Here is a 16,608-nt window from a genome sequence, read left to right as displayed (position 1 = left end):
ATCTCTCACATGGTTGTATTTTCCTGTACTATTAATCACCTGCTACATATTAGTTAATAGTTAATGATCACCTGTCTCATTAAGGGGTGCCATGTTCATCATATTACAACTGTTATTTTTTGCTCATTCACTAGAAATTTGACCAGAAAACTGTCCCCCATTTTGCTCATCTGAAATTCCAAACGTTGAGGTAATATTCTGGTGAATTTGGTGCTCGCAGAGGTTGCTGGACTGACAGCCACAAAGACTAAAGCCTTTTTTATTATTATTATTATTCACAGAATGTGTACAGCATGGACAGCAACAGGGAAATGCCTCTATCTCCATACAGCCCTGCCAATGTCTCAGAGCTGATCCGGAGTGACCACGTCTACTGGGGAGAAGATAATTCAGTGTCCATGCCTATTCAAATACTTCAACTCTGCTGAGAATGCAGTTAGTGAAAAGTTCAGTCATCCTAACACCTGTTCACTCTACAATGGTCTCCTTGGAAATCCACAAGCACCTAAGGTTCTTAAAGAAAGTTCATCCAGGCATTGTAAATTCATGGTTTAAAGCACCTATCCCCCATCTAGGGAAAGCTGGCACATGGAGGATGGAACACCACTGAACATTTCTGAACCAGAGATATTAAAATCTGTCTAATTTATTATAGAAAATCCTAGAACAGAAACTTTGTCTTCTTCAATAACCCATAAGGTAGCATACAGGATATTGGTAATGATTACAGAGAGAGGTGACCATACAAAAGGTGGAGCTTTGCTTAGAAATCCACAGAATTATCTGGACTTGGACCTTTATATTCTAATGATCTTCTTCAGTAAAGTGTAGCAAACACTACTAATGGCCCTCTCTCTCTTACTATATTTGCAAAGTTTAAGCAGCATAATTATTTTGAAGACCAAGTAATAAGGGTAACTCCTATTCCAAATATCTGAGAAACTGGATCTCTTTGATACTTGCAAATGAATGTGCCATACATATACAATGCATGCACTGCCATCCAACAATCATTAGACTGTTTTAAATAGTCATACAAGTTCTTTGTGGCAGACACTATCTGACCACATGTGGACAATGACTAGCAAATTGTGGCTGCCGCAAGTAATTAAAAAAAAGTCAATTACCACATACCTGTGAAATATTACTGTCCCTGATTTACAAAATGGGAAACAGAAGCACAGAGAGATAAAGGGTCCAAGTCAGACAAGATGAAGCAGAGCAGAAAACTCAACTCGCACTTGATCTTTCAAGTTGCAGTTCAGTGTCTTAACTACAAGATTATGCATTGTCTCCTACATGTAAAATATTGAAACATAAGAAAAACCTAAATCATTTAGTCATAGAATCATAGGCGCCCCAGAATTGATACCTGTGAGACCCCATTCGATATGCTCTTCCAGCTTGACTGTGACCCACTTATAGCTTCTCTCTGGTAACAGTTTTCCAACAAGTTATACACCCACCTTACAGTAGCTCAATCTAGGTCGTATTTCTGTAGTTTGTTTATGAGACGATCATAAAAGATAGTATCAAAAGCCTTACTAAAGTCAACATATACCACATCTACCACTTCCCTCCTATCCACAAGGCTTGTTACTCTGTCAAAGAAAGCTGTTAGGTTGGTTTGACTTAACTTGTTCTTGACAAAACTATGCTGTTACTTATCACCTTATTATCTTCTAAGTGTTTGCAAATTGATTACTTAATTATTTGCTTCATTATCTTTCTGGGTACTGAAGTTAAGCTGACTGGTCTGTAATTCCCTGGGTTATCCTTATTTCCCCTTTTATAGATTGGTACTATATTTGCCCTTTTCCAGTCCTCTGGAATCTCTCCCATCCTCCATGACTTTTTGAAGATAATCGCTAATGGTTATGTTACGTCCCCTTCTTTATTTTTTTTTAAAATAAGTCATTGAGAGTTTGGGAAGTGCAAAAAATGGAGGTTTGGGGAAAACAGAAATTGTCAAAATAGGATCTTCATTGTAGGAAGGTTGTTGCTATAGGCTAATTTTTGAGCCGAACAATCTTGACTGTTTCCTTTAAACTAGGAAACAGACTACTCCAAGCAAAGCTGACTCAGATAACAGGGTGTTTTATACCAAACCAGATGGAGATCAGTTTAAGCAAAATCATCCAGGTTAAGAGTAAAAAAATCACAAATGTAAACTGACTGTCACTGACTTTCCTTTCGTAATAAGAACATTGAGGCTTTCAGTGTCTAGCCAGTAAGCGAAATTTGTTCCTGTCTCCTTTCTATTAATGATTTATTTTAATCTATTTACAATAATAAATCAATCAATGAACATTAATGGCTCTAAAGAGTAAAACACATATTATATATGGCAATCTTTGGCTAATGACACAGCTAACTCATTTTTGTGTTTTTATTCAGTTTTAGAGCTGGGCAAAATTTTTCAGACAAATTGTTTGTTTGCCAAAAAATGCAGCTTCAGTCAACCTGAAACTATTTGTGAATTGGCCACAAATAGTTTCAGACATTCACAAAACAGCTGGATGAGGAGGTGCTGCTAGTGCTGCTGCTCCCACCCATCTTTACAGTCTTCAGCCAAATGATTTGAGCATCCTGTGGGATGTGAGAGACCCAAGTTTGAATCCCTGCTCTGGAACAAACCCCAAAACAGACCTTTCTGTTTCACTGAAAAGTCTCCACAATTTCAATTTTGGTTCTATTTTTTTTTTTTCAATTTTTCAGAACAGCACCAAATCGACAAATCTGTTCTTGGCTCAGCTCTATTTAGTTATACAAATAAAATAAGCAACAAAATCTAAGCTCTTTATGGCTCATTTCTGCAACTCCAACGTATGGAAGCATTCAATTCAGTGGTTGCAGAATCGGGTCCTTATTGAACTGCAAGGTCAGAAGGCTTCACTAATAATGTGGGAGTTATTAGTCTGAAAATTGGATAGTTAAGCCTCAATGTGCCTAACAGAGTCCCACTATTGCTGATTCTGGAACGTTAAACTGAGATTTAATTCTGCTGGTGTGACTGACTGTACAGCATCTCTACATGGTACCGTCTCTCTTACTGCTTTTACTCGCAAAATCTAAAGTAACAAAGGGGAACATTATTAAAACATACTAGCATGAAATAAAATAGACCCAAAACAGAAGGGATCTTGAGGGAATGTTGATCACTGTTTTTATCCTTTATTTGTTTACTAACTAACAACTGGATATTTTAAAAGAAACTCAGCAGCAATGAATAATTTATGAAGATAATGGGACAAGTTTGTCACCTCTTTCACTCAAACTCCTCATCCTCTCTCTTTCTCTCTCTCTCTCTCTCTCCATTCTGAACCAAACTCAATTAGTTTGTGGTGTAGTGTAGTGATTACATGGTCAGCTATCTCAACAGTTTTAATTGTATCCTTTAGTTTTCTGAAAATGAAATATCACTCTCTTTCCAGTTCCTACATTTACCACTAAAATTTATCTGGCTGCAATGGCTAACAGCACATCACAACTTGCTCCCAGGAATACCTCCTATACTCAGAGCTGTGAGGAGTTAATACAGAGCCCATGCAGCCATATCTCATTACATGAGGATTCCTCCATCCCAAGAAATCCCCAGCTGCCTGTTTAAGCCAGTTTCTGAAACATCACAAGATTGGCTTAAAAAGCATGAAAGTTTATTTGGTTTCTGAGTTTTAAGCCTTCAGGCTGCATTCAGTTCATGTTTTCAGACTTTTCTCACATCCATGAGAAACGGAGATTTATTTTTTTCCTGCTTAAATGAAAGCTGGGGATTTTCTTGAAACCACTTGACTCCAGGAGCTGGAGCTTTAAGAAAAACACCAAATATAGCAAGAGTTGGCAACAATGACAAAGAACATACTGTATCTGATTCAAACCAGCATAGTCAATACCTAAAGCTGAGGAACCTCACTGCAATATTTATCCTCATCTCCAAAGCAAGCAGACCAAAGTCACATGTCTACCGCTTCCTGGGCCAGGATACAGGATAGTAAGACTACAGAATCGTACAGGATAGTAAGAGTACCAAATTCAATGGAAGGCCATCAGTGCTATTATACTGTCTCTGTAACAATGTGTTGCAACCCAGCAACACTGGATCTGTCTTGCAAACATCTTTAACACGATAAACAGTCTGACAGAAGAATGATATCACTACAGAATAAAAATTATTAAGGCATACTACAAAACCAATGCTTTTAATATAACCCTAACTAGTTTGTCCCAGCAGACACTGTAATATATTGCAGTCTTTTTACTGGATTTATTAAAAATATAGAGTTCACCTTAATTCTTCTGTGTGCTGTATATTTATTTTCCATGACATCTTGCAGAGCTGCAGAAGAGCATGTCTGTTTCAATGCTATCAATATCACTTTCTGTCTAAAGACCTGAAGTACAGTTAATGAGCAAGACACATTGTTTGCTACAGTGTGATGTTTTGTTTTTGCTGCTGCTGTATTGCTGGACAGACCATCATGGCCTATGGCCTCTCAATTTCCTTCAGGGGGTGTTACTTGAAATGTCAGCTTTAGAGCACAACTAGCAACAGTACTTGAAGAAGCAGCAAGAGAAAGGAGCATAATAGGCGACAAAGCTGACAACAAATATTAAGCCAAAAATTTTTTTCAAGGACTTCTGTAAATGTTCAGCTAACAAACTTCCCGGGTCTGGAGGAGACCAGGGTCACCAGCCAGAAAGCAGAGAAGCAGAACAAAACACGAGTTAATTAGCTAATGTTTATCTACTGAATCTGAAAGACTATAAGGCTTTGTCTACACTGAAAAGTTTTGCACTTTAACTATGCAGGGAATCTTCAATGCACTTGTCCTCCCAACACACCTATGAGGTGGGAAGTGCTATTATCCCCATTTTACAGATGGCGAATTGCCTAGGGCAACATCCCCTCCTCTCCTGGTAGATACTAGCCCAACAATGCTTTGCTCCAGTTTGGGACGCAAAATAAACGATATTGGCACAGCACTTTTATACTAGTAAAACTACGTATACACTAGGGCTTTTACCACCGTAGCTATATCAGCAAAAAAAAATCTCACTCCTAACCATCATGGCTCTGCTGGTAAAAGTTTTAAGGGCAGATCAGGCCTAATGTACCATTTACACGGCACTTCCCATCTGCCAAATGCTTCATAGACATCAACTCATTAATTCTCACAACATCTATGGGAGCCAGGAAAGCAACTTACAAACGGGGTAATAATTAAGGGGAGGAGGTTATATTACTGGCCCCTGGTCACAAAAAGAGTTGTTGCCAGAGGATAAATTAGAACTGGGGTATTCTTTATTGGCAAGGGTGTGCCAGAGCCCCACCTATGTTTGTGACCTTACTGACAAAGTTTTGGGGTGATACCCAGTACAATATATTTCATTAAGCATAAACAGACTGGTTAATTAGAAGCCTCCCTCAAGTCATCTAAAAGAAAACAAAATCTTGCATGGGTTGTGATTTCCTTTAAGAAATCTTACACAAGGAATTTCTTTTGGCACCAATCTAGCCCTTTCAGACAGATGTCTTCCAGGATTACATCTCTTCTTTCTCTGCCAGTTAAACACCAGACTGTGGCCCTGGAACAACAGGTGTGGCATCCAGGAGTTGCAGAGTCTAGCCCTACAGCCATGGATGCTTGAGCAGTTCTACAAGGGAACACATATACACGCCCAGCAAGGTGGCTGTTCTTTCCCAGGGACAGAGTTACACACTCCACCAAGCCCCACTGCCCTAAATGCATATGTCATAAACAGATAATAGAAGTTAATAGAACAGAAGTACTTTATATCTCTTTTGACTGTAAAGGGTTAACAAGTTCAGTAAGCCTGGCTGTCACCTGACCAGAGAACTAATCAGGGGACAGGATACTTTTAAAACTTGAGGGAGGGAAGTTTTTGTGTGTGCTGTTAGTTTTTGGTTGTTGTTCTCTCTGGGTTCCGAGAGTGACCAGATGTGCAACCAGGTTTCTCTCCAATCTCTCCGATACAGGCTCTTATCAGTTCAAAATAGTGAGTACTAGGTAGATAAGGTGAGTTAGGTTTATGCTTGTTCTCTTTATTTGCAAAGGTGCATTTGACTGGAAGGATGAAATGTGCATTGGCTGGAAGGAGTTCAAATTGTATTTGCTGAAAAAGATTTTAATTTGTAACTTGAATACTTAGGTTGGGAGGGTATCCAGTGCCTTACTAAAAAATACCTATACCTAATCATCTAAAATTTACAAAAGATAATTTTTTACTGTTTTCTCTCTTTAATTAAAAAAGTTTTCTTATTTAAGAACCTGAATGTTTTTTATTCTGGTGAGACCCCAGGGACGGGGTCGGATCACACAGGGAATTGGTGGGGGATAAAGGAGGGAAGGGGGAGAGAAAAGGTTAGTTTTCTCTCTGTGTTAAGATGTACTTTCTTTCAGGGAGAGTCCTGAGAGGGGGAGAGAGAAGAGGGGGAAGAGGAAATTTACCTCTCTTTTAAAAGATTCAAGGAGTTTGAATCACAGTGATCTTCCAGGGTAACCCAGGGAGGGGAAGCCTGGGAGAGGCAATGGTTGGGGAAAGGGTTTACTTTCCTTGTGTTAAGATCCAGAGGGTCTGGGTCTTGGGGTTCCCTGGGCAAGGTTTTGGGGGGACCAGAGTGTACCAGGCACTGGAATTCCTGGTTGGTGCCAGCGCTACAGGTTGTAAGCTGGTAATTAGGCTTAGAGGAATTCATGCTGGTACCCCATCTTTTGGACGCTAAGGTTCAGAGTGGGGAATTGTACCATGACAGCATACAAATCAGGTAGCTATGGATTCAAATACAGGAGAAAAGATTGGTCTTGGGGTTGACGCAGTAGACTGGGACTCAGGGTCCAATCCTGGCTGCCACAGGCTTCCTGTATCACCATGAGCAAGTAATTTAGTTTCTCTATGCCTCTGATCCCTATCAGTAAACAAGGAATAATTATGCCTTGCCTCCCACCCTCTCTCTGGCCTGTCTGTTTAGACCAGGGGTTCCCAACCTATGGCCCAGGAGTTGCACACGGCCCACCAGAGCATTTCATAAGGTCTGCGCCCTATTTCAACACAATATACTAACACCAATTCATTAGCATTTTGTGGTCATGTTTACATCATTTTAGTTTACACAACCTATCTAAATACATACGAAACAATAAATTTAAAATATAAATCAATACCAGTAACTTTAAATCTGATTAAAATACGTTGAATCTGTTTGGCCCTCACAAGGCTGTGCTTAGGTTTATGTGGCCCTCCTGTGTAATCAGGCTCGGCACCACTGATTTAGACCATAAACCCCTCGGGGCAGTGTCTGTTTCCCAATATGTTTTTGCATAGCTTAGCACAATGGGATCTCCAATACTATTGCCATATGACCATAAATGAAAAGTACTCTTATCTGCACCCAAAAGTCATCTTCAGGATGCATGTTCTGCCGACAACACAGGAGACCATGCACAGCCTTTCTGAAAAGGTATTAACATGCCAGATCCTCAGCTGGTGTAAACCGGCCTGGCTCCACTGACTTTAATGGAAAGGCTCTGATATACATTGGCTGAAGATTTGGCCCACAGGCTACGCCCTTTAAATGAGTCTCAAAACTACATTTCCCCCACACTGTTCAAATGCATCCCATGTTCCATTGTATTAAATCACTAATTCTTAGGAGTGAGTAATTATATTGCCTAAAGATCTATTAAATATCTGCTCCTGGCCTGAAAAAGTACTTCTGAAGTCATAATTATTCATTCAGAAGCTACTTCCTGCAACTACTGGGATATAAATTTATATCTGCTGGAACCTAGGCAAGAAATGATGTTCCATCAACAGAAACCTCCCACAAGGAGTTGCCAGCTCAATAATCCTTCTGTCACCGCCTGCATCACAGGATGTGGTAATCACTCTTTCAAGCCTGTTCTGCCTGCTCTGCCCCTGAGAGCTTGCAATCTAAACTGATAACACAAACACTAGGCAGCGGGAAAGGAGTATAACATACAAAACCATGTCTACTAAAACCAGGCAGTCAATTGCACCTGCTGAAGTTCCCAACCCCTCAAGAAAGATCAGTTAGTTAACACCTTGTTTTTTCTTTAAGCAGCTCTCTTGTCCTGGGGAGAAGTGGTGAGTAACAAGCCCAGCCCACACTGATGAATCAGAGTAAGTGAATATAGAAGACATTCCTCTACAAAAAACCAAATGAGCCTGCTTCCTCTTATGACAGAAAATGCAAGGCTGGAAAAAATCAGCCATCAGACACCAATGACAACTGTCACCTAAGTAAACAGCTGTCACGTCGAGCAGCAAATTAGAATTCTCCTCTGCATGGAATCCAGGTTGACACCTGCAGTCTGGAGAATATTGACAGAGCAGCAGAAGAGCAGAGGAGAACATGAAAGCAACCTGTAATCTCAGTGTGCCATAGGTGTTAATTAACCCGGCAGCCAACCAAACTGCTGGTATTAAAATCCCCTTATCAAGGGAGTGCACATTTCAGCATTTCTGCAGGCACCATTACACTTGGCACAGAGGCAGCAGGCTATTGTAAAAAGCATAGAGACTGAAGCATATTACTAATAATTAGCTGACAATCAGAACATCTGTTAGTACTAAAAAAAATGTGTTATCTAAAGAAATTCACATCTGAAAAAGTCAGCAGTGGCATTGATAAAGCAATAAAGGCAACTTTTGACAAATAAATATGAATGACTTCTAGCGAGAAATCTTCATAATCAAAGTGTGATCGTTGTATTCAAGCCTTCAGGGGATAAAATTTTAAGTGAAGGTATTTGTGCCTAAAAAGGAAAGTTTGTTTCTACATACCTGTCCAGTCTCCCACTATTTTAAGATGGACCCCAAATGTTGCTTTGGTATCTGTTGGACACTGAAAAAATGAAATAAGTTAAGGAACATTTCTGAAAAATAATTAAATAAACTGCGATTTAAGCACAATTTTGAGACCAGAATCTTAGCTGGTGTAAATGAGAGTAGCTCCAGTGATTTACACCAGATGAGCTGTTCTTTTATTATAAAGCAATTGCAACTTCAGTAAAACGCAGAAAGCCTAGAACAGACTGATTATGGCTGCAAACATTCTTATCTCTCATTGTGATCATGGAACAGGCCTGGGATGTATCCAACTTGGATGTGATTTCGAATAGCCACTCCTCTAAGTTGTACCCAGCTACAATGGCTCACAAGGGACTGTTATGGTAACTGAGGATCGCAGGAGTGCAGCAATGATCAGTATTGCCAACCCCATTCAAAAATCACTAGCCAGGCCTCCAAATCACACATTGGGAGTTCTTTTTAGTTCCCTTTTGGCTTTTCAACCTTTAGGGTTCACATTTTCAAGCTTACCCTCACAACCATGGGGGCTAAACATTCACTTTTTTTTTTTTTTTTAATGAAAGCTGAGATTCTCTTGTATTCAAATGACTCCAGTCAGACTTTAAGAAAAACACCAGATATCATGGGATGCACAATAAAATCAAAAGAGTAGGCAATACTCTACTTCAGCCATGCCCCTACTCTGTAGGCCGCACAGCTGCTTACACTGGACAGATGCCACCTGAAGAGTCCCCCCACACCAAGCTATTTAAGCTACCCGCACTCTCTTTGAGCTGCCAAAGCAGCACAAAAGAGATGAAGCAGGACTGAGGATCTAGCCCTTCAAATCCGTAACTCCTTGCTAGCTAGAAAGAGTTGAGACTCATCAACAGGATGACTTGCAGGACTATGATGATTTTAAACACAAAGAAGAAATAAACAGCTATCCCTTTAGAAAAGAATATTCTTTTCCCTACTTAACAGCAACACTTTTAGTTTCCTTTGAAGATACAGTAGCACTACTGCACCCTAACACATTCCTTTTTAGCAATTAATGATGGATCCAAATATACTAACTTTCACGCAGACAAGAGCCAACAGAGAAAGCAAAGGATAAAGGACTTTTCTTTATCTTATTTTTCTAAGCTTTAGAGTTATGTGTGGATCTGAGGGAAGGGTTGGAACTCAGAAACTCCTGAAACCTTCCCTTAAACCTGACATGACTGACTGTATGGACTTGGCAAAGTCACAACTTTTCTAGAGAGGAAGAACTATCCAGTAGTTACAGTACTAGCATAGATCTTGGGAGACCTGTGTCCAAGTCCCTGCTCCATCACACATTTACAGTGTGACTCTGAAATCAGTTGCTGAAGTCCAGCGACAGAGTAGGGGTTTTCCAGTGTATTGCACTCAGTTAGAGAGGCAGAATTGAAGGGCCTCAATGCATGGATGAGACGAAGGTGTAGGGAGGAGGGGTTTAGATTTATTAGGAACTAGGGAAACTTTTGGGAAAGGGAAAGCCTATGCAGGAAGGATGGGCTCCACCTAAACCAAAATGGAACCAGATTGTTGACACTTAAAATTAAAAAGGTTGTAGAGCAGTTTTTAAACTAAGGGCTGGGGGAAAGCTGACAAGTGCGGAGGAGCATGTGGTTTGGACACAGACATCCCTTAAGGGAGGATCTATTAATGGAGAGAGTCTCTATGTCCTACTAAGGAGGAGAGGATGGAAGATAATAAAATATGGGTAAGATCTGATGAGAAACAGTCGAATGAAAAAAAGTCCCATTCAATTACATCATGTAATGGCAGACAACTAAAAAGTGACAAGTTTTTAAAGTGTTTATATACCAGTGCTAGGAGTCTATATAATAAGATGGGTGAACTAGAGTGCCTCGTATTAAATGAGGATATTGATATAATAGGCATCACAGAAACTTGGTGGAATGAGGATAATCAATGGGACACAGCAATACCAGGGTATAAAATATATCGGAAGGACAGAACAGGTCGTGCTCATGGGGGAGTGGCACTACATGTGAAAGAGAGCATAGAATCAAATGAAGTAAAAATCTTAAATGAACCAAACTATGCCATAGAATCTCTATGGATAGTAATTCCATGCTGTAATAATAAGAATCAGCAGTAGGAATATATTACCAATCACCTGACCAAGATAGTGACAGTGACTGTGAGATTAGAGAGGCTATTAAAATAAAAAACTCAATAATACTGGGGCATTTCAACTATCCCCATGTTGACTGGGTACACATCACTTCAGAATGGGATGTAGAGATTAAGTTTCTTGACACCATATATGACTGCTTGTTGGAGTACTTAGTCCTGGAACCCACAAGAGGAGAAGCAATTCTTGATTTAGTCCAGTGGCTCTCAAACTCTTTTACTAGTGACCCCTTTCACACAGAAAGTCTCTGAGTGTGACCCCCCCCTTATAAATTAAAAACATTTTTTTATATATTAAGCACCATTATAAATGCTGGAGGCAAAGCGGGGTTTGAGGTGGAGGTTGACAGCTTGCAACCCCCGATGTAATAACCTTGTGACCCCCTGAGGGGTCCAGATCCCCAGTTTCAGAACCCCTGATTTAGTCCTATGTGGAGCACAGGATCTGGTCCAAGAGGTGAATGTAGCTGGACTGCTTGGTAATAGTGGCCATAACAATTAAATGTAACATCCCAGTGGTAAGGAAAACACCACAGTAGCCCAACACTGTAGCATTTAATTTCAAAAAGAGGAACTATACAAAAATGAGGTTAGTTAAAAGAAACTAAAAGGTACAGTAGCAAAAGTAAATCCCTGCAAGCTGCATGGAAACTTTTTAAAGACACCATAATAGAGGATCAATTTATATGTATACCCAAATGAAAAAAAGTAGTACGAGAACCAAAGAAGTTTCACAGTGGCTAAACAAAGTAAAAGAAGCAGTGAGAGGCAAAAAGGCATCCTCTAAAAGTGGAAGTTAAATCTTAGTGAGAAAAATAGAAAGGAGCATAAACTCTGCCAAATGAAGTGTAAAAATATAATTAGGAAGGCCAAAAAGAATTTGAAAAACAGTTAGCCAAGGACTCAAAAAGTAATACCTAACATTTTTTTAAATACATCAGAAGCAGGAATCCTGCTAAACAACCAGTGGGCCCACTGGACAATCGAGGTGCTAAAGAAGCACTCAAGGACGATAAGGCCATTGTGAAGAAACTAAATAAATTCTTTGCATCGGTCTTCACAGCTGAGAATGAAAGAGAGATTCTCAAACCTGAGCCATTCTTTTTAGGTGACAAATCTGAGGGTACGTCTACACTGCACGATTATTTCGAATTAGCTTAAACCGATATTACAAAACAGATCTAATAAAATCGGTTTAGCGCGTCCACAGTGGGATCATGAAATCGATTGTTTGCGTCCATGGTCCAAAGCTACCATCGATTTCAGGAGCGGTGCACTGTGGGTAGCTGTTCCTCAGCTATCCCATAGTTCCCACTTCCGGGTTGAGAGCACAGTGCGCCCCGCAACTTTTGAATTACATTCCTGCTTGCCCAGCGTGGAGCTCTGATCAGCACGGCTGGCGATGCAGTCTCAATCGAAAAGAGCTCCAGCATAGACCGTACGGGAGATACTAGTCTGATCGCTGTATGGGGAGACAAATCAGTTGTATCCATCTCCGTTCAGAACACGAAATGCCAAAGCGTTTGAATAAAAACTCAGGATACACAGCGCTGCGTGACAAGCGTAACGGAAGCCAGAGACTCAAATGGACGCTCATGGATGGAGGGGTACTGAGGACTCCAGCTATCCCACAGTCCACAGCAGTCTCTTAAAATTATTTTGCATTCTTGGCTGACGCTCCAATGTCTGTAGGTTCAACACAGTGTCTGGCGTGGTTCAGGGAACAGCTCCTCAGTTTCTTTCCCCCCCCCACCACGTGAAAAAAAGGGAAAGAAATCATTCCTTGACTACTTTCTATGTCACCTATGTGACTGAATGCTGCTGGTAGACAGGATGCTAGCAGCAGTGAAGAGCAGTATCCGCTCCTCTCCATCTCCCCTCCTTGGGGTAGATGGTGCAGAAGGACTGCCCACCATCCATGAGAACCTTATGCCTGATAATTGCTCAACATCGAGAGGCAATTATTCCTGGTTACTCGCAGTAATAGGACAGAACGGCTAATAACCGCTTCATCATTGAAACTGGGGTGAAAATTTTTGAAAGCAAATTTGGATTGACTCGCTTGGGATTGAGTCAATTCCTCCCTTATGGTTTATAAAATAGAGTCCATCCTGCCTGGACTGTCATAGCCCGAGAGGCTGCCTCCAGGTGCCTCCCCCCGACTCATTTTATCTCACTAACAAGTCTCTGTTTCTTATTCTTGTATTCCTTACAACTTCATGACACAGATGGGGGAGGGGCACTGCCACGGTAGCCCAGGAAGGTTGGGGAGGAGGGAAGCACGGGTGCGGTTCTTGCAGGGGCAACCCCTGTGAATACTGACACGGGAGCAGCCGTGCTCTCTGATACACTGGATCTCTATTACACTTGCCTATTATTCTAGGCGGAGTGCACCACTGACCGCTCTGTCCGCAATCCGAACTCGGATGCGAGTGCCGGTAAACAGGAAAGCCGAGACTTACAATGACATTTCCTGCTTTCACGTGTCCAGCTCTGATCACACGGTGGCGATGCAGTTCAAATGCAAAAGTAGCTCCTGCATTGAACCTTACGGAGATACTAGATCTGATCGCGTATGGCGAGACAAATCTGTTTTATCAGAGCTCCGTTAAAGAACAGGAATGCCAAAGCGTTTGAAAATAAACTCCAGGATACACAGCGGTGCGTGACAAGCGTAACGGGAAGCCAGAGACTCAAACGGATGCTCATGGAGGAGGGGGGGGTAATGAGGACTACAGCTAGCAGTCTCCACAGCAGTCTCTGAAAACATTTTGCATTCTTGGCTGAGCGCCCAATGTCTGTAGCGTAATACACGGTGTCTTGCGTGGTTCACGGAACAGCTCGTTAGTCTCTTCCCCCCCCTCCCCCCGGGACCGTGAAAGAAAAGTAAAAATAAATTCATTGAGTACTGTAAATGTCACCTCTGTGTACTGATGCTGCTGGCAGATGCGATGCTGCTGCGGTGAAGAGCAGTATCCGCTCCTCTGCCCCTCCCCGTGGTAGACGGTCGCTCAGTGAGTGCTCCTGGCTGAGTCTGGCTGGGGGCCTGGTGAAAATGGGAAGGCTCCTTTTTCTGACAGTGGATGGTACAGAACAGCTGGTAACTGTCTTCATCTTATCACCTGGGCTGAGCTTCATCAACCCTTCCTCTCTTGTGTAATGAAAAGATTCTGAACTGCATGGACTATCATAGCCCATGAGGCTGCCTCCCCCTCATTTTATCTCAAACATAGTCTGTGATTCTTATTCCTGCATTCTCATAACTCATGCAACAATGGGGGGGGGTCACTGCCGTGGTAGCCCAGGTAGGTGGGAAGCAACGGTTGTGTTACTTACAGCCGCTCCTTCTGTGAATACTGACATGGAGCAGCTGTGCTGTGATACACTGCTTGTAAATACACTTGATCTATTCTTGTCTGGACTGCTCTATTTTTATTAACCATAAAGGGCAGAATTGACTCAGTCCCAGTGAATCAATCCCAATTTTGCTTTCAAAAATTTTCACAGGGTTATTATCCATTCTGTCCCATTACTGAGTGTAAACAAAAAGAGGTGAAACGGTAACAGTTTCTGCTGTCTACAGTAGTGCTGTACCATCTACCACCAGGAAGGGGAGAGGAGCAGATAATGCTCTTCAGTGCTGCAGCATCGCCTCTATCAGCAGCATTCAGTACAAAGAGGGTGACATTGTAGTACTCAAGGATTGGTTTATTTAACTTTCATTTCTCGTGCTGGGGTGGGGGAAGAGACTGATGAGCTGTCCGTGAACCATGCGAGACACCGTGTTGTAAGCTACAGACATTGCGCTCAGCCAAGAATGCAAATAGTTTTCAGAGACTGCTGAGGACTGTGGATAGCTGGAGTCCTCAGCACCCCCTTCCCTTCCTCCATGATCCCCCGCCCCCTGAGGCTAATGTTAATGGTCGCGGGGGTTCTGGTAAATGTCGTCAGTCATTCCTTGCTCCGGGAAACATCAGCAGACAGTCCTTTCGCACCTTTTTCTCCTGGATTGCCCTTGCAGAAACATAGCAGGCAGCCCTAGAGACCGTCCGCTTTTTGTTTTCCCGTCACCATTTGTGTACTAGATGCCGTGGAGACAGAGGCGACACTCGAGCGCTACACCCCAGCATTCAATTGCTTTTGCAATGATAGCACAGATGGTTACCAGTTGTTCTGTACCGTCTACTGCGAGAATAACTGGGCAATGACATGACGGTTATCTCTCCTTCTCTGAACTGTCTGCTGCTATCATGATTGCCCCTGGCTAAAATCAGCTGGGGGCGCAACGCAAAAAGCAAACCTGAGATTGATTCACTGGCCACTGAGTCAATTCCTCCCTTATAGTTTCTAAAAATAGAGTCTGTCCTGTCTACAAGAAGAGTCAAGTGTATTAGAAGAGCGCAGCTACTCTGTGGCTGTATTAACAGGGGGTTCTCCGCAAGAACCGCACCCATTCTTCCTTCTCTCCAACCCTCTGCAGCTACCTGTGGCAGGCCCCCCCTCTTGTGTCATGCAGTCGTGAGAATACAAGAATAAGAAACAGACTTATTCGTGACATAAACCGGGGGGCACTTGAGGCAGGCAGCTGGGGCTATGACAGTCCAGGCAGGACATACTCAATTTTTAAAACAAGAAGGGAGCGATTGACTCTGTCCCAAGTGAGCCACTCCCAATTTTGGTTTCTGAACCATTTTGACAGGGCACTCATGATAGCATGACACTACACTGTGATGCACTGGCCAGGTAAACAGGAAAAAGCCTGAATCCCCGCGAACTTTTGAATTCCATTTCCTGATTGTCCACCGTGAGGGTCAGCACACACACAGGTGAGCACACAGAGCTCATATGCACTGGTAACAATGCAGTCTCCTGATAATCGAAGAAGAGCGCCAGCTTGGACCACACAGAGGTTCTGGATCTGATCGCTATCTGGGGTGAGGACTCAGTGCTCACAGCACTGCGTTCCAAAGACGAAATGAAAAGTTTTTGAAAGAATTTCAAAGTCTATGGCTGAAAAAGGGCACAGCAGGGACTCCCTGCAGTGCAGAGTAAAAGTGAAGGAGCTTAGGCAGGGCTACCAGAAAGCGAGAGAAGCAAATGGAAGGTCAGGCTCTGAGCCGAAAACATGCCGCTTCTATGCTGAACTACATGCAATTTTGGGTTCAGCGCTACCATGCCCACCCCTGTCCGTGGATTCAGACTTTGGGATTGAAAATTCAAGTGTTTCTGTGATGTAGCCGAGGGGGAAGATGGAGAGGAAGATGGGATGAAGATGACCGTGTGAGAGCAACAGCAGTCCGTAAACCCCAACAGCAGGATCTTTTGAGACCCAAGAATTACAGTCCCTGCGCTCCCAAGCGAGAAGCCCAGACAGTGAAGCCATGAAGCGACCTCCGTAAGTGTCCCTATCATGTATCAAACACGGATTAAACAAGATGGTTTTTAGATCGCATTGACACCAGGGCTTTTGCTGCAGTCGCAGCCATTACTGTTACAGGAAAATTTCGTTAACATGTCTGGGGATGGAGCGAAAATCCTCCAAATTAATCTCCGTGAATCGATCGTGGAGGAACTCAAAAAGCCTTATGATAT

General features: G+C 42.2%; 1 protein-coding gene across 2 annotated transcripts in view; it reads right to left on the bottom strand.

The window, feature by feature from the left end:
* The window catches only part of NOX4 (NADPH oxidase 4), a 181,158-nt gene that overhangs the window by 83,047 nt on the left and 81,503 nt on the right, over positions 1–16,608 (bottom strand). For both annotated transcript variants that reach the window (XM_032768741.1, XM_032768743.1), the window contains exon 12: positions 8,827–8,887. In XM_032768741.1, coding sequence (XP_032624632.1) covers positions 8,827–8,887 — 61 coding nt within the window. The remainder of the gene's footprint in view (positions 1–8,826; positions 8,888–16,608) is intronic.

Source organism: Chelonoidis abingdonii, chromosome 1 (genome assembly GCF_003597395.2).
Source record: "Chelonoidis abingdonii isolate Lonesome George chromosome 1, CheloAbing_2.0, whole genome shotgun sequence".
Lineage (NCBI taxonomy): Eukaryota > Metazoa > Chordata > Testudines > Testudinidae > Chelonoidis > Chelonoidis abingdonii.
This window is presented reverse-complemented; position numbering and strand designations above follow the sequence as displayed.